The following is a 19886-nucleotide window of genomic DNA, read 5'->3' on the forward strand; positions in this document are numbered from 1 at the left end:
CAAAGCAAATTATTGTCTAACGGTATGAAAAAGGTACAAATACCTAAGAAACTAAAAAATGTGTAAGTCGGGCAGTTTGAAAATTAAAAATTTTAACTTCTAAATTTTTATCTATTTTTGAAGTTTCTATTAATTCCTCACTAAATCTGTATTTTTATTAACTTTATAAACATTTCCTTTTCAAAATAGAAGGATTAACTTTAAAAGTGCAGGATAGTTGAATGTATTCTTTCAAACAAGAATTAAGGATATCTGAACTAAAGGGCTTAAGAGGTACGTGACTGATAAACACGGTACTCCTCAAATTTCTTTCTCTGGCAGACCAAACAGATGATATGTAATGAATCATTGATTCATAAGCCCAAGGCCGCTTCTCAGCTGTTTGTAATCAGATACTTAAAAAACTGTAATAGCATCACTAGATTTTCAAAAGGGCAATTTTCTTCTTAAAAAGAAACCCACTTATTTCTAAACGTTGTCAAATGTCAAACCTGCTAAAATCCTTTTACATATATTTTAAGAGACAACCAAACACTGCATTTCTGTCTTTGTTCTGAAAGTGCTCCAGCATGTAAAAGTATTGAGAAAACAAGCTCTGGGTCTCCACAAATAGCTCTTGTCAACCAGGTCCCTGCAGGATGACACAAGAGACATTACTTTGTTGTGCCCTTGCAATTTGCAGACAGCACAACCAGAAGTTAACAGATTAACATTAACATTGGCACAGTTATCTATCCTTGTAGCCAGATGTGTGTCTAGTACATCTGACACCAGATAGGATCACTTTTTAAGACCTCCTCTTCTATATGGCAAAGTTATTTTCAATAGAAGTAATGAAATGAAATGAATAATGATAATTCCAGAAAAGAATGTCCAGAAAAGAATGCAGACATTAAAAACTGTCTTTCACTGAACTTTGCATAATCATGCCAGTTTTTTGAAAGGTAAAATGAATATTAGAGTACAAAAAAGGAAAAGTTAATATATTCAAGTTCTGATTATATTAATATATTTAATAAACTCATAAAGGGAATAACATACATAATGGTATGCTATAGTAAGAAATAATAATATTTGCTATTTTCAGCCTTACCTTCTAAAAATCTGTCAACAACTTTCTCAAAATTGATCTTCTTTGGACACACATGTTCAATATTTGATTCATTTGTCATAGCTAATGGAAAAATACCTTTTGTTAATTTTAACTCAGAAATGTTCTTCCAGATGAGGCCAGATATACGCAAATATTTTAGAAAAGTATTAAACATAATAAGTTTGGTAGAGATTCATAAAAATCCCACATCACATTCAACTCCAAAAAATGCAGTCATATCCATGCCTTTGTTCTTTTGACTTTCGTTCAAACTACTTACAAATGCCTCTGAGGTATTTAAAAAAAAAAAAATCTCACTCCTCAAGTATTTCTTCTGTAAAATCACAGAAAATGATTGTGAACACAGATACTATTTGATTCACTGCTGTAGAACAAGTGTCCAGTTCTCAGGGACAACAATTGGGGCGTTTGGCATTGCTAATTTGGATTTCTCTGAGCTATGGAAAACCAGCAACTCTTTGTTGTTTCTCCTGGCACTCTTCTTCAAAATTTGATTCTTTTTTCTATGTAAATGTCAATTTCCTTATATTTTGTTGTTACACAGGAAATAGGCTTCACCAAAATTTCTGTGTGCTTACCTTCAAAGTCTTCAAAGAAGACTTGTAAAGTTGGGAATCTCACTGTACATTGTTCAAGATAGAGTCTGACTATTTGCAAATATTTTTGTATGTGATTAATGTCATCTAAAACTACACTGGAGAAAAGATAATTCCAAAGAGAGAACTGCATACAGCAGAGTGAAATATCTGAGCTGATTCATGTGTCCACATTTTCTTTGGATTACATGGTACTTCAAAGTTGAGATAACTTTTCAAAATTTTTCTACAGTGACCCAGCTTCATAATGAACCTTCCATCTTGTCTAGGGAAGATTTTCTGCAGCTTTTCCCATCAATGAGGTGAGATGAGAAAGAGTGAATACAATTTTTCCAAAGTTCTAATAAAAAAATCACACAGGGAAAAAGAGTTTCCAAAAAAGCAAATTCCACAAGGCTCAGAGAATAATTTCCAAGAGGCTGAAATAATTTTGGGGATTAATTTCTTTGATTTTTGCATGAACTCCACAGTGAATACTGGCCACATATGCACCATCTTTTATCCTGGACGATGGCAGAGGTTTATGAAATAATAATCCCATTCCTTGAAGCTATTTTCTGTGCATTCTGCAGCAGTTTTTCTGGAAATATGAGAATGACTCCTTTATTTCCATTCTACCACCTTCTATATGACCAATTCACACATTTGATCTCTGTTTCCAGAAATGTAAGAATGACTTCTTTATTTCCACTCTGCCACCTTCAATATAGGCCTATCTGACCAATTCACACATTTGATCTCTGTTTAAAGTGTCCAGAGTGCTGTCAAAAAGAATTCCAGCCAGGCAGTGGCTCATGCCTATAACCTCAACACTTTGGGAGGCTGAGGCGGGAAGATTGCTTTTGGACAGGAGTGCGAGACCAGCCTAGGCAACATGGCAGGCTGTGTTGCAATACCCACTTACTGTCTGCACCTACAGCTAACTGCTCCCCATCTCTAGAAAAATAAAATAGGCAAGGCATGGTAGCATGTGCCTGTAGTAGTCCTAGCTACTGAGGAGGATAAGGTAGGAGGATCACAGGGGCCCAGAAGTTCAAAGCTGCAGTGAGCTATGAGCAGCCTGGGTGACAGAGTGAGCCCCTGCCTCTAAAAAGAACAAAATAATAATAATAATTCCAACGTATTTTTTTCAATATCTGCCACCCCCTACTAAAGCATACCACTGATGTCATGTTTTAGTTTGACTCTTTCTTTAGTTTTAAAACAACAAATTTAAAAGAATAAATTTCAATTCTAAAGACACCATTAAAATTAGTAGAATATATTTCATACATTAACTAAAACATGCACTTACCCAGCAAAATATTACACATTACACCTCAGAATCCATAGCTTTCTCAACTGTAAATTTAAAGCATAAAAATAACTCCAAGAGATCACATCGAATTGAAGTAACTTATGTTGAGTTTCTCCTTTTTTATAATCACTGTGCTATTGGTTTATTTCTAATCTGTAATGCTTTTAAACACAGGCATGTATAGGACAGGGAATGGAGGCGCAAACTGTGTTCAAAGCAAGCTCAAACAATTCCAAACTGCTATAAATTTGTTTTCAAAATGACTGCATGAAGCTGAATCTTCATGTATCTGGGAATGACTGTATAACTAAGAGTACTCCAGGCCAGGTGAGGTGGCTCATGCCTGTAAATCCAGCACTTTGGGAGGCAGAGGTGGGAGGATCACTTGAGGTCGGGAGTTTGAGACCAGCCTGACCAACACGGAGAAACCTCGTCTCTACTAAAAATACAAAAATTAGCCGGGCATGGTAGTGCATGCCTGTAATCCCAGTTACTCAGGAGGCTGAGGCAAGAGAATCTCTTGAACCTGGGAGGCAGAGGTTGCGATGAGCTGAGATCGTGCCATTGCACTCCAGTGTGGGCAAAAAGAGACAACTCTGTCTCAAAAAAAAAAAAAAAAAAATACTCCAAATTAACTTTCATGTAGAATATAAAGCCTATTAGAGGACTAGTAATAAAAGTGTGCTAAATCTAAGCATACATGTATATTATTAACATTCAAGAGTAACCAAACACACAGATAAAACTTAGACCAGTATAAGACTGGGAGAGGGAGAGGGTAGGAGAAGTATTCTATCACTAGCATTATTTATTAATAGAATTGCCAGTATATAGTAATAATGAAAAACAGGCCAATGGATAGTCTACACACAAGGCACCCACTTACTGTCTGCACCTAGGGCTAACTGCTCCTATGGCCCACCTGAGGAAGCCACTGCCTATAGCCATCTTGGAAATATTTAATAAAACTTCTGACAAGGAAAAGGCCAAAAGGACAGTGTACTGGGTTGAACAGTGTCCCCCCAAAATGCATGTCCACCCAAAAATGTAACCTTATTTGGAAATAAGGTCTTTGCAAATATATTTAGTTTAGTTAAAATGAGGTCATACTGGGCCCTAACCCAATGACTGGTATAGTTATAAGAAAAGGAAACAAGAGGCACACACAAGGAGAAAGCTATATGATGGTGGAGACAGAGATCAGAGTGATGCATCTACAAGTCAAGGATTGCCAGCAATGATGAGAAGCTGGAAGGGGCAAGGAAGAATTCTTTCCCAGAGCCTTTGGAAGGAACATGGCTCTGCCAACATCTTGATTTTGGACTCCAGCCTCCAAGACTGTGAGAAAATAAATTTTAAGATACTCAGTTTATAGTAACTTGTAATGATAGACCTAGAAACCTAATACAGAAAGAGACACATTTCCTAATCTCTGTGCCCTCTCAATACAAAAATACACCTTGATTATTCTTAATTCCATATTATTTGGCTATGTACTTTTAAGGTCTTTAGAGAGCCAAGAGTAGCACTTAGAAAAAATTCCACTAGTATTACATTAGTTTTTTGCCCTGTGGAATTTGCAAAGATGAAGACAGGAATTTAAAAAACAAACAACAAAATAACATTAAAAAAAAAAAAAAAAAAAACTGTAAATGAAAAAAAACTCCCAATTGTTTTTGTAATTGTAATAGCCATGGACAATCATTCACCTCTTCTGGCTTGGGAACTATGAAATACAAGTTTTAGTTGATTATAGAATACCTATTATTACATCTATTTTCCTACAATAATTTCTTTGGAGAAGCTTGATCCCAGGATCAAATGTACACAGCAACAGCCTTCTGCTGCTTTTAGCAAAACGATACCTTATACATAGAATACCTGGGAAATTCTTATAAAATCAATTATGTGTAAGAGAAATATCAACTAATTGGTTTCCTGTTTTTCCATAAAGGCAAGTCATAATAAGCATTCAAAAATACGTATTAGTTCATTAAAACATGTTACCCAGTCAATTCAGTACAATCAATTAGTAGGATAAAAACACTGAGTTAACCTGGGCAGAAAATGGGAAAAACTGATTGGTCAGATTTTTTATTCCATTTACCCAGAGTATCCTCTCCCATTCCCACTTAAAACACAAAACGTTTTCTTTTGTTAAAAAATCAATTTGGTTTCCCAAACTGATAAAGCTAACTCTCCCAGACTCACATTCTAAGGTCCCTCATGCAATGATTTATTTGGCAGAATTTATGATATCTCAACATTTATTTTCTATCTTGTTATTTATTAATATTTAAATTGCCTGTTGACATTTTTTCAATATATTACCTCCCTTCTTGCTTAAACCATTTTCCCCAATGTCACTCAACATAAGAAAATTCTTAGTCATCAAAATATTCTGCCATGTTCACAAAGAAATGTAGTCAGCACTTTCCTCTCTCTCGAGTGCCTGCATTCTTTTCATGATTCCATACATTTCTGCTGTATGGGCTGCATTCAAAATCTGTAACTTCCCGCGGACCTTTTGTCTGAGTCAAATATGCTGGTGATACACTCAGTTAAAAAAAAAAAAGAAATCCTAAACACGTTTCTAAGCTCAATGGAAGAGGAGAGGCAAGAAAGAAAGATATAAAACTGAAGCAAGATGGATTTCAATGAGGTATATTTAAAATAGAATTATTTTTGCATAAGCAAGCCCATGGTAACAATAAAGCCATCAGGAAACAAGAGCAACAGAGGTGAGATAAGCAGGGGCTGATGATGAGAAAACAGTGTTCGATGTTCCGTCTGACACAGTACCAAGTGCTGGTGAGCATGAGGAGCCTAGGCAAGTCTCATATAACCACTTTGGATGGCAGTTTAGCATCACCGAAAAAGCTGAACTCATGCATCCTCCATAGTCATGCAATTCCACTCCCAACAGATAGGCCACTGGGGGCGTATGTGCTCCAAGTGTTATATCAGTAATGTTCACAGCAGCATTACTTGGAATAGCCAAAACTGGCAATTACTCAAACTGCAACAGCAAAATGTGCAGTATAATAAAATCTTATACAACTTAAATAGACAAACTACAGTTACAAAGAACAACAAACAGCAGTCCCCCCTTATCTACAGGGGATACACTCCAAGACCCCCAGTAGGTGCCTGAAACTGCAGATAGTACCGAACCCCATATATACTATGATTTTTTCCATCTGATAAAGGAGAAGGCTGCTAAGCGACTAACAGGTATATAATGTATACAGCAAGAATAAGCTCAACAAAGCAATCATTCATGTCCTAGACAAGATAGGGCAGGACAGCACGAGATTCCATCATGCTACACAGAACAGTGAGCAATTTAAAACTCACGAATTGCTCATTTCTGGAGTTTTCCATTTACTATTTTCAGACCACAGTTGACTACGGGTAACTGAAACCACAGATAAGGAGGCATTACGATATCTAAATGTCAAAAACATAATGTTGAACCAAATTAGCCACACACTAAAGAATACATGCTATATGGTTCCATGTACATAAAATTCAAAAACAGACAAAAGTAACCTAGTGATGGATGTCAGGACAGTGGATCTTTGGGAAGCAAACAGGGGTCATTATTGGGGAGGCTCACAGAAGGGAAGGGGGAGTCTGAGGTGTGAAGTGCTACTAATTAATGTTCTGTTTCTTGAACAGGATGACAGTTACACGAGTGTTCATTTTCTCATAACTCATTAAGCTTTTCACTTATGGCTTGTGTATTTTTCTGTATGTGTTATATTTCACAATAAATAAAAAATAAAATGTTATTTGACCAAAACTCCCTAGCTTTCTTTCTCATGTTTACTTTTTCACCCTAAAACTCCACTGACAAAAGAGTTTGCAAGTCTTATAGAAAGAAAATATACTTTAAGTGGTCCTAGAGAGCTTCAAATTTACCTCCATCCTCAAGTTGCATCCCTCCCTCCCATGTGTTACCTTTCACCACTATTACAACTCAAACAGAGCCCCTCATCCCAAAGCGAATCCATCCTCTTCTTATTTCCTACCTCACAGAGACCTTGCCCTCTCAACTGCCTCCCTGCTTTCTAACTCTTTTTAGTCTTTCCCTCGATACCAGCCCCTTCCCATCAGGATTTTGCTGTTGCTTTTCATTCTCATAATGGTATCCTTTTCTATGTTGAAACCATTGCAAACTTGTAATAAAGTTGCAACAGTAATACAAAGAACTCCTATATGACCATCACCCAGAGACCGCCCCCATTCAAGTTTTCATCAGTTGCCCCAATAACATTATGACAAAAAAGATCACTGCACTGCACCCAGTTCGTACATAGTCTCTTTCAATGTGGAACAGTTCCTCAATCTTTCCTTGACATTTTTGAAGATTATAGTAGATTGAAGACTGAAGACTGAAGGCCCTTGTGTCCTTTCAATGTGTCACATTATTATTGAGTACCTCCTTACTTCCTGGAACAGCAAGATATTCCAGGCTCCAGCTCGAGAATCAGTCATTTCTCTAAAGAGTCCTCATTGCTTTTAGCACAGAGTGGTATTCCAGATCAAGATATGGGTCCTAAATCCATTCACTGCTACTAGAGAGCCACTCTTCCCAGGCACTCTGAGAAAGGATTAGGAAATATGTGAAAAGAGCTAGGAAATATGAGTGTGTGTGTGTGTGTGTGTGTGTGTGTGTGTGTGTGTCTACCCACACATACACATGCATTTACATGGACATTTCTTTCTCTATCTGTCTACACATACTGAAAATCATGACTCCATACTATTAGCTCCAATTCGAATCCATTGTAGCTTTCCCCCTTTCTATGTTGATATCACCTTTCTCCATCCATGAAAAGGCTGGCTTCCACCACTTCAATATATTTACTTATTTGTTCAGTTGCCTATGTGTAGCCAATCTGATCCCAACTGGCCACCATCACCACCTAGTTTAGGCATAGTTTCCAATCAGATATTTTCAGAACAGTTGCCTATATTCACCATCTTTACTTCCTTGAGTCATTCCTCAACCCACTACAATTTGATTTCCATGCTGATCAAGGTGACCAGTAATCGCCTTGCCACCAAATCTAAAGGATCTTTCTCAATTCTTTTCTAACTTGAGCTCCCTCCCAGCATTCAAGACTCTGAACATTCTTTGCTTCTTAAAACACTCTTTCCCTCTGGTTTCTGACTCCCCACTCAAATTGGTTTTCCCTCCACCTTGTCAACCATTCCTTCTTAGATTCTTCTACAGGCTTCTCCCCAAACCCCAACTTTACTTATTATGACTGACTGGGGTTCTGTCCTACCTCTTTTCTCTGTGCCATCCCTGAGGTATTTCATCCACTACCATGGCTACAATTATCTACATTCTGCTGACTTACACATCTATATCCTTAACCCAGATGCAATCCCTAAGCTTAAGACCTATCTAATGAAACACCCACCAAATGTTATTCCTTGGGTGTCTCTCAGTCACTCCACACAAAACACATCTAACACTGAAATAATTTCCACCCAACCCCTTCCCCCAAACCTTCTCTTCTTTCTGAGTAATGTAACTCAATGAACCAGCAACTGAGGAACCATTCTTAACTCCTTTTTTGCCCAAACCAGCAACTGAGGAACCATTCTTAACTCCTTTTTTCCCACCCCCACATCATCAGTGCTTGTTCCTTCATGTGGCTCATTAGGCCCTGCAGGACCTTGTCCTAGCTACTTTTACAACACCATCTCATTCTTCAACTTCAAACTCAGCCTCAGCTGCATTGAAATTTCTTTCACTTGCACAGACATGCAACATCCTTTCCAGTCCTTGGGCCCTCACATTCTTCTCCCTCTGCCTCTTTGCTACATTACTTGGCCAAATTCTACTTATCCCTCAGGACACAGGCTCTGGAAATCTTCCCAGAATGACCCTGCTCTGTACTCCAATGGCACTCTCTACATCTCTAGAGTGCTAATTTATTCCAATGGCTCATTTAATGATTTCACTTCCCAATCAGATTATTAGCTCTACTAAGGTCTCAGAGAGAAACAGAAGCAGTGTCTTAGTCACAGCTCTATCACCAGGACCTAGCAAAACAGCCGAAACACAGTAGGTGTGCCCTAAGTATGTACTGAATGAATCAGCCTCAAAAATAGCAAATCTACAGCAGCCACAGCCAAAGAGCACATTTCACACACATGCATTAACTCAAGCTGTGGGGCAGTTACATCCTCCTTCACTCCTGTTACTGCTTGATTCAAAGGTTGGCATCTTTATGTGTAATGAACAATAATACAATCATATTAGCCTGAAAGAAAAAGAATTATTTCCTTTAGAAAAAGACAGAAGTTCCTCTTCGTTCTCTGTAGTAAGTTGGAATGACTCATTATTTTTTACATTTTCATGAAAACAACACACAACAAACTCACTGTGTGAGACAGCACACATCCTCTCAGCCAACAGGGTTACAATAAGAGTGAATGCTTTGGCCCTTAAGATGGGTCCAGGATGTTCTCCCTGTACATAACACCTCACGCGCGTGCACACACACACACACAGACACACACACACACATTCAGTGTCTCAGAAAATACACAGCATGATTGAACAAAAGAAAAATAGAAAATGCACTCCTGAAGGACATATCTCCACCCTTAGCATGTTGTCTGGCCCACAGGAGAGGCAATACCAAATATGAGAGGTGACACCAGCCAACTGTAAACACCGAAGCTGGTGTCCGGGAGAGGAGGAGATCTTTGAAGAGGGTTAATACTGTCTCTACTAAGTATATGCCATAACTCTCATAAGCCATATCCAAGCCATCTCGTTTTTATTGTCCTGATTTTACATATTTTGAGATTAAGTAAGTAGCCTATAGCTAATACATAACAAAGTGCAGTTCTTTCCAATTCCTAGTGCTATATCCTAAAATGGGTAAAACTGAAAAATCAGAAAACACCAGCAGAAGCATATATTTAGAAAAATGAAGAAGAATGTCAGAGGAAATAAATAAAAGTTAAAAATTATTGGTTCTGAGGAGTAGGAAGTAGGAATAGGAAGTGTTGGGCAAGGGATCTTATTCTTCACATAAACTTTCTAGTAATATTTGAGTTTTGAAATTACACATGTATTATTTTGATATAAGGTACAATTTTAAATTATAGCAGGAGACTCCTTATTGACAAAATAATACCTAAAGTATGATCCATTTAGAAATATAAGGCCGGGCACAGTGGCTCATGCCTGTAATCCCAGCACTCTGGGAGGTCAAGGCAGTGCATCACTTAATATCAGGAGTTCGAGACCAGCCTGGTCAACATGGTGAAACCCCATCTCTACTAAAAATACAAAAGTTAGCTGGGCATTGTGGCACGTGCTTGTAATCCCAGCTACTCAGGAGGCCGAGGCAGCAGAATTGCTTGAACTCGGGAGGTGGAGGTTGCGGTGAGCCGAGATTGTGCCATTGCACTCTAGCCTGGGGGATAGAGCGAGACTCTGTCTCAAAAAAAAAAAATTAAAAAAGAAAAAAATATATATATATGTATACACACATACACAGAGAAGCTTTTGAATGCTGTTAGGAGAAATTTTCTCTGACGGGTGGGGACATAAGAGTTTTGACAGTTTCTTCTTTTCCCATGAAGCTCTGTATTACTATTTCTAAAAGAAATATAATTATTTCACAAAATATTTTAAATTACTTACTTACCTTAGCTGATTTTTCGATATTTAAGCCTCCATCCAGTTCAAAAAGAATAGTCATGTTGTACCCAGTCTGGTTTCCATGTCCATGAGGCCACCAAGTTTCTACAGTAATATTCTTTTAAGAAAATTACATAGTCACTCTAATATGTCATATTTTCAGCAAAAAAGATTCAAAGCATCACATCGATTTCTCATATAGTCAAGTACAAAACTCTAGGTTCTAAAACAATGTAAATCTCCCTACTTATATTATGCCAAATCACACCAATTCATTGATAATATTTAAAAATCAGCATGCTAGGAATCTAGCATGGAACAACACATCAAAAGCAAAAGGAAAGAACAAAATAACATGAGTGTTCAGAAAAACAACTCTTCCTGTCTCTAACACCAAACTTTCATTTATTCCACGTTCTTAACACTTAGAATGGGACTTTGAAGTTGACTCTTCTTTCAAGTCAAAAACTAAAAATCATTTTGAGTTCTTACTTTTTCTCAACAGCTACTGAATGTTATTTTGCTCCATCTTTTTCAGTACACAATTATTAATTAGAGGAATAGAAAAAGGAAACAGAAAAGATAAAAATAATCCATTCTATCTTGACGTATGAAAGATCATGAGTTTAGAATTAAAATTATGCAAGTAGAATATAAGTATCAATAATTAAAATAATTGACAAGTACCAAAAATAATCACTGCTATTTAAATATAATCCATAGAATGTATTTTGGCTTCAGGATACTACAAATACTACAGAAAATTAAAATAAAATGATAAAAATAAAATGAGAGGAAGAATTGCCAAATTAATGATATATTCTCTATTTTCTCAATCTTAAAATTTGGGAAAATCATTCTTTAGCTCATCCAGAAAACATATGAGAGAATAAAAATAGAGAAGAAAACGACAAATATAAGCAGAGAAAGTAGATTTTTCTTTCATACTTAGTCCCTCCTTTCTAATCTTTTCTTTAGCACAGGTATCGCTTTTCATCCATTGCTTCTCAGGAAGTACCATCATTTACCTTGCTAATGTTCAAAAATAGCTCAACAATCCTTTTCCCAGGTTGAAGTTCAAGGTTGTACATCTGTTGTGTTTGCAACTTAGGGATGGCTACGATCACTTGACCACCAACTGGCTTTGAGCTGACAACATCAAATGTAGCCTCTATTTCCAGATTCCACGCCTGGGCACTCTTATCTAAAATATAAAAAGAAAAAGAAAAAAATACATAAAATGCTAAGCATTATCACTGCACTTCTCAGGATTCATTGAAGGTAAGACTAAAGCAGCTTCAAACCCAGTAAGTGCTCCACAATGCTGTCGTAATGAAAACTTCGTGGAAATTTTCTTTTAATCTTCAGTTTAATCCTTCATTCTGAAGAAGAATAACAAAAATGATATATTTTATATAGACTTCCACTCTAAAAATGTTACGATTGTAAGTCATAAAAACTTTATGGAGCATAAACAGAAAATAACAAATGGAAAGATAAAATAAATTTTCCAAGAATGATACACATTCGTTCCTTTTTATAAAGTAAAAATACTTTATAAAGTTAAGTGAAAAGTAACAGTATTTTTACTTTATAATTTAAATGGGTTTTTAAATTATGTAATGCATAAATTTATATGTATTAAAATTAATCAAATGTGAAAAAATAAAGTTATACTTGAAATGTAGATAATTTATACAAAAAATATTTCCTGAGGACTTTTGTATGTGCCACGTACTCCACTAAATGATGGGAATTAAATGGTGACCAGGATAAACATGGCCCCTACTCTCATGAACTAAGAGTCTATAGACAAATTCAAAAGTGTAATAATCAGGACAGGAGAAATAAAAGGCTGTCCTGAGAAATAAAAACAGGACGTCAGAAAGCACATCTAATACACAGAGGGTGAAGGAAGGCTTTTTCTTTTTTTTTTTTTTTTTTTGGACACAGGGTCTCACTCTGTTGCCCCGGCAGTGGCACGATCACAGTTCACTGCAGCTTTGAACTCCTCAAGCGATCCTCCTGCCTCAGTCTTCTGAGCAGCTGGCACTACAGGCATGTGCCACCCCACCTAGCTAATTTTTTTTTTTTTTTTACTTTTTGTAAAGATGAGGTCTCACTTTGTTGTCCAGGTTAGTCTTAAACTCCTGGCCTCAAGCAATCCTCCAGCCTCCACCTCCCAAAGCACTGAGATTATAGACATGAACCACCATGCCTGGCCAAGGAACGCTTTCAAGGGAAGTGGTATCTAGCTGAGACCAGAAGGATGCCTCAGCTAAGTACAGAGGAAGATGATAAGGATTCTAGGCACACAGAAGCATGTGAAGGCCCATGAGTGAGAGAGAGGAATGCCATAACAAGGAAACTTGGGCAATAACAAAATTGATGAGAGGGGTCAGCATAATTAAAAAGTTGAGCAGTGTCCAAAGGACGAACAGGTGAGGAGTTTGGCAATTTCACCCCAGATCAATGTAGAGTCATTGAAGATTTTTCATCAAAGAGCGTGATCAGATTTGCATTTTATAAGAATTGCTAAGGGTCCCAGCACAGTGATATACCAGGATGAATATGAAAGAAGCAGAAAGATAAAATCTGTGTGCAAAAAGCCTCAGAAAATGCCACTTGGAAAAGCCAGGAACAGAGAGGAGGCAGAGTGTTGATCAGAAAGAAGAGAAAACAAGACTGAAGAGGAGAGCTATATGGAAAGAAGAAAGATGAGGGATGAACTTTGGGTGTGGAGTTTGGGGTTGTCAGAATGCTTCAAAAGGGTTTTGAAGTAGAGTTTTATATATGTGCAGTACGACTCTGTCCTCCATTTCCTGTTAAATTTACATTGTTTACATAACGTCTCTGGAACTGGATTTGTGTTTAGTTTTTATTTTTAAACAAGATAGAGCAATGGGACAGACTTGGGACAAGAGCTGGGTGGAAAAAGAGACCCTTTTTTAAAGTTACGCAGAAGAAACTGGTGATGAAATCTCAAAAAAGCTTGGAGGTACAGGGGGTTAAAGTCAGCAAAAAAGGTTCTCATTCTTTGCTGCCACAGAAAAAAAGGAGAAGAGCAGTGACTGTGCAGAGGCACTTAAGTTTCTATGATTGGTGGCAAAATATGGAGGGAGTTCTTATTTAGTGGCTTCCATTTTTCTCCAAAGGAAGGGAGGGAGAAGGCTACTATCTGAGAAATACCTTAGAGACCCGTCTCCTACAAATAAAGAGATTAGTAATCACGGCTTTGCTGCGAAAGAAAAAAAAGCTAGGTTTGTATGCTGATCAATGACAAAAGACTTTATAACTGGCACTGTTTACAACTGTAGGACCACACCAGGCCTGTTCTAAAGATGACCCCAGCACAGTTTATCATTTGCATCTGCCATCAGCCAAAGAATAGATTTGATGCACATTGAAGTAAAATTAATCCTGGACTTAAGAACTATTTTTGTTTATTAAATGATTTATTCTGAGAAACACTAGTCAATGAGCCCTGAATTAGGTTTGTTCTGATCCAGTTAATTTTGCAGGTTACTTACCGATAGCCTCCAGGTTTTGAATCTGTCAGCTGGCAGATCAGCTAGTCTACTGGCTCATCAGTGTTTAATTTCCACTATTGAATAGGTTATAAAACTATGGTCTTTGGGACAAATCTAGCCCACCTCTTGTTTTTATAAATAAAATTATAAATAAAATTGGAACACAGATGCCGTGGACTAAATGGGGACTCCTCCTCCAAAATGCATACGTTGAACCCTAACCTCCAGCTTTTTATGAAGTAATAAGGGTGGGGCAGTAATCTGTCAGGATTGCAGCCTTATAAGAAAAGGAAGAAATAGATATCCGTCTCTCTCTTTACTATGTGAGGACATAGCAAGAAGGCATTTGTCTGCAAGCCAGGAAGGGAGCCCTCACTGGAAACCAAACTGGCCAGCACCTTTATTTCGGACTTCCCAGCTGCCAGAACTGTGAGAAATAAACTTCTGTTATTTAAGTCACTCTGCCTATGGTATTTTCTTAAGGCAGCCACAGCAGACTAATATAACAGTCATGCTCATTTGTTTACTTATTGTCTTTGGTTGCCTTTGCAATACAACAATAGAGTTGAGTAGTTGTGACAGATGCCTAAACTGTTTTACTGTATGATCCTTAACAGAAAAAGTTTGCTAATCCCTGCCCTAGAATATTCCCCCCCAAAAGGCCATTCTAACCTTTCTTTAAATACCTCTAATGACAAAAAACCTCTGTCTCACAAAATAACCTTCCCATTTGTGCTAGGCTTGGCTATTGTAAAGACTCCCTTTACGCTGAATTTGAAATATACTTCTCCTTAATATTCACCTAAAGATTTTAGTTATGTCCTTTCAGCACCTCCTACCAACCAAGCAGCCTCCTGTGGTGTTTTCTGCTACTTCTTCTTTGGTAGGAGAATCAGCTGTTAGTGACAGCCTCTGACAGGAAAACAAACAATGCAGTCCTCAAAGGTCATTGGCAAAATTCCCCAGTTTCTCTTGCTTTGAACTTGGAAGGTTCTCAAGCAAGTCTGCACTCCTCCAAAGCATAACCCGTTAACACTCCTGAGCACTACTAAATGAACAAACTAAGGTTGTAGAATTAAAAACACAGTATGAAGATCTACGAGCCTACAAAGTTATCACCAGATATACTTAAGAATATATTTTTCCCCTCTCCTCTTCTTTCAAATAGAGTAAACCCCTTCCTTCCAGCAGCACATGGAAAAGTAGGTAATTTAGGTTCACAAGGGGCAAAGTCTTAAATAACCAGTAGTTTTCCTGATGTTCTTTGGTTACTCCCTTTCACTTGCTAAATTAAATTTATAAATTGCATAATCCTATTTGAAGGTAAGAAGAACTCCATCTTATAAATTAAACCCCATTTCTAGAATACAGCTCCCTATTATCTCTCTCCTGGCATTACTAAGTCATCATTTCCTGAAGAACACCTATCATCACCAGCTCTCCTGAAGTGAAATGTAAGATCATTTCAAAAATGGATGCAGTACTGGGGGTGAGGGCAGGAAAGAAGGATTGCTATATCTTCTAGAATCCCCTACAGAGCTCATCCTTCCAATCACACCACCAAGTTCTGCATCCTCTCTTCACTTTGACTAAACAACTCCGGGCACAAAGAGGACAGGAATTCTTTATCAAAACAGGTGGAAAGGCAATGCTGGCCTGCCCTCTCCACAATTTGAGGTCTTGAGGCCCTCCCAGGCCTGAGGGCTTATTGGTATTCTCGCTGATGTCCTATGCCCAAGCAGAAGAGACTGAGTTCTATAGTTTGTTCATATAATCTCAATCAGGAAGGCAACCCAGAGGATGGCAGAGAATGTGGTTTTGACCACTGATTCACTTTAAGGCTTTGCCAGAGATGACTCAGGGAGGGTTCTTTAAAAAAAGGAAAAACAAAGAGCACAACATGTCTGACCTGGATGGGAATTTGTAGAAAGGGTAAGTAGCTACATAGCCTAGATTAATGTATGCTGCTCCTTCATTCAGAGTATCACAAGACAACTGTAGCTCATGTAGATGTGTCCAGTACATCAGCCTTCAAAATCCTCTCAAATATGCCAGCTTCCTCTTATATTCTCATACAGTCTACTCCTTTGCTAAGATGTAGTTGGGGGGAAGAAATGTCAAAAAAAAGCTTTATTCAATTGTCTAGGAGAAAAAGGTATAAGGAGAGACATAGAAAGTAGAAAAATAAGAGGACTCAGTTACATTACTTCAAGTGTGTCAAAAAGTAACAGGAAGACATACTCCCAAACTATACTCTAAGCCTTGCTTTAATTGATTGTAATAAAGACTCAAGTATCAATGTTTTCATCCAGTCATGTAATGTCTAGTTTCAAGAAAAACTGGGTTGTTCCACACTTATACCCTCACTAGGCGGTAATGACTATTCTAATTTACAAACAAAGCAAAAGAACCACAAAATGTTCGAGGTAGAAGAAACTTGGAGATGTTCTCGTCACTTTGCAGGTGTTTCTGAGGCCCTGACTGCAGAATTTCCCTCCTGAGCCAATGGACAGGCCAAGGGTCCAGGTTTCCTAACTCTGGTGCTCTCGATTTTCCATGAGCCTCTCGCAGTGATGCCTACCAAAAGGAATGACACTCGCAGGTACACAATGATTGACATTTGTATATGAATAATGAGGAAAAGCAAAAGCAAAGGTACTTTTTGCCTTTCAGAGCCCTAAAGCCAAATGTCGAATATATTCAATGTAAAACAAAGAATTTGGGGACACTGTAACAATAAAATGTTAGCCTCTTATAAGAGGGTCTCTGTAAAAAAGAATACTGAAATGGGCCAGGTGTCATGGCTTATGCCTATAGTCCCAGCACTTTGGGAGGCTGAGGCAGGAGGATCTCTTGAGCCCAGGGGTTTGAGACCAGCCTGGGCTACATAATGAGACCCCCATCTACAAAAATAATTTTTAAATTAGCTGGGTGTAGTGACACGCCTGTGGCCCCAGCTACTTGAGTGGCTGAGATGAGAGGATCGCTTGAGCCCAGGAGGTCAAGGCTAAAGTGAGCCGAGCTCGCTCCACTACACTCCAACCTGTGCAACAGCCTGAGACTTTGTCTCAAAGTAAAAAAAGAAAGAACACTGAAATCTACAAACACAGATAATATGTCTGACCCTCTGCTAAACGTATATTTTTATGGTGCCACAGTTCCTGTACTTATCAAAATAGCATCTTTGTAACCTAAACTACCTGATGAGGGCACTAAAATAGTTATGTGAGCATTTCTGTCAAGCAAATGAAATCTATTTCTTGAATAACTACCGTCTGCAAACCTTGACAGGCATTATAAATTATATCCCAATCCAAAAAGGCAAATATGCTGTCTCTAACTCTCTGAATGTACTTAGAAAGACAAAATATACCCAAGGGTCACAGTTAAGAATACAGGATGGCATCGGGAACCATAAGGACTAGCAGGGCAGTGAAAGTTCAGAGGCAGCAAGGGATTCAAGTCAGCAAGGGATGAATCTGCAAACACTGGTAGATGAAAAAGATGCTTCATCTCATTGCGGGGAAAAGTTATTCAAAAATAGCTGCCTGGATTAGCTTTGCCCTGCTGAGCTCCTCACAGCTCCCCCTTTTGCAGGCTCTCCTCTTCCTCCATCTTTAATAGAATATGAAAAGCTGCAGGGAAAGGTAGTCATGTGCATTTAAAGAAACAGTAATGACACCACACTGAAATGACCAAGCCATGGAATTTATAAATTCAAACATAAGATATTTTCCTGTACTCCTGCCAGAATAATGGGACAGACTTAAGCAGCTGCTTTTCAAAGAGCTAACCATTGCCTTAGCCAAAAATGCTGGCCCACAGTTAGTTAAAACAGCTGTTTTCCCTCTTCTTCACCAAGCAGCAAGATCTCCTTGCCTACTCAGCAGCACAAAACCCTTGAAAATGAAATCAAGGCAAAAGAGACCCAATGCAAAATGCTCCCTAGAACAAAGATAAGTTAGCAAGCTCTAAAGAAAATTTACTCAAGCAATGAGGAGACTAATCAGAGGAAAAATTATTCAAGCAACGTACCCTCTTTATGGATATTTCAAGCAAAATACCCATAAAGTTATTTTCAAGGGCTATTTTATGGATAAAATAATTTAAAGATGAATGAAAAAGCAATTCCAAATGAATGCATTAAAAAATAAATGCATGCTTATCAAATAAGCAAGACTGACAAATCTTTGTTTTAATATGATAGTCTCTGTATTAAGCCATAACCCAAGGGTTGCAATGCCCTTTCATCTGCTGAGCAGGCCAGGGTCTGGCTGAGAGCTAGCCCACACTCCAACTCCACAGCTAGGTCATCCAGGAAGAAGAGAGTGCTTTAGGCTGAGACAGCAAGTAAATTTGGACAAGGTGGTGAAGAGAACATCTTTAAGGTAGCAGAAGTGTTCCAAGCACACATCAAAGATTCACAGCTCACCTCAGCTCCAGAAGACAAGACAAGGGAGCTCACATGCTGAAAAACATCTCCATATTATTTATTTGTTATATATTTATTACTGTGGTAATAAAAGTGAACAGTGTATTGTTTCAACAAAAATACCTATTGTATATTTCTAACTCAGTATGTTTATAAAACTTTATGAAAAGTTCATAAAATTAGGCAATCATCCCTTCCTAATAAATGTATGCCCTAGTGTGAAGAGTTCACATCAGATTGTAAACATAACAGACCTAGCATGGACAAGATAATCAATAAATGAATATGTCTGTTTCTTTCTCTCTCTCTCTCACTCTCTCTCTCTCTCTCACACACACACACACACACACTTACCATCATCATCATCACCACCATCCAGGGCCTTCAGTTTTGGACAGATTATTTGCTTATAAATGTCCTTAATCCTTGGAATTGAGACATCTGCCTTACCAGTTACCCTCTCCCCATATCTCCTTCCCACATATCTCAGTATCCCAAGTTCAGCCCAGACTTCTCCCTTTCTACTCCTAAGTGATGAGGTCAGTTTCCCTCCCAGCCCTCATCTCCAAGGGAAAGGACAGTAGATTCTTGCTGGGTTTCCACACCCACTAAAAAGCATCTGAGTTTCTCTTTCCAATACAGGGTTACTCTTTCACTTTTTAAAGTACTTTAAAGTTACTCTTTCACTTTTTAAGTAACTATAATAGTTATCGATATTTAAAATCTGATTAGAATATTTCAGAGCTAAGGATAAATCTTTCAAATTAATATTTGCTACTGAGGTTTTAAAGAAAGTCACGCCAATGAACTGGAATCTCGTAATGTTTAGATAAGTCACAGGAGTCTTAGAAATAAAGATAAACAGCAGTAATTTCTGCTTTCCTTTGACCTCAGTATTTTTTTCAAATATAAATTGTTTTTATTATTAACTACCTTAAACATTAAGAATATGTGCACATCATTTAGGAAGCTGAAGTTAGGGCAAATCAAACAAATGACCACAGGACATTAAAAAGTGCAAAAGTTTAGAAACCACTATTTTTAAGGACTAAGAATACAGAAAAGAAACATATATATATGTGTGTGTATATATACATATATACATATATATACATATATACTTATACAGGGTATAGTGTATATACCATATATATAGTATAGTATTTATAGTATATCTAGCATAGTATATAGAGTATATATACTTATACTCTAATTTTATTACATCGAACAACCAAATTG

The 19886-nt window shown here is 37.6% G+C and overlaps 1 protein-coding gene across 2 annotated transcripts in view; it reads right to left on the reverse strand.

The window, feature by feature from the left end:
- Positions 1-19886, reverse strand: part of MANBA (mannosidase beta) — a 134686-nt gene that overhangs the window by 54979 nt on the left and 59821 nt on the right. For both annotated transcript variants that reach the window (XM_007999408.3, XM_073017520.1), the window contains exons 6-7: positions 11714-11889; positions 10693-10803 (exon numbers count right to left, since the gene is read on the reverse strand). In XM_007999408.3, the coding sequence (XP_007997599.3) occupies positions 10693-10803; positions 11714-11889 (287 nt within the window). The remainder of the gene's footprint in view (positions 1-10692; positions 10804-11713; positions 11890-19886) is intronic.

This window comes from Chlorocebus sabaeus, chromosome 7 (genome assembly GCF_047675955.1).
Source record: "Chlorocebus sabaeus isolate Y175 chromosome 7, mChlSab1.0.hap1, whole genome shotgun sequence".
Taxonomy (NCBI): Eukaryota; Metazoa; Chordata; class Mammalia; order Primates; family Cercopithecidae; genus Chlorocebus; species Chlorocebus sabaeus.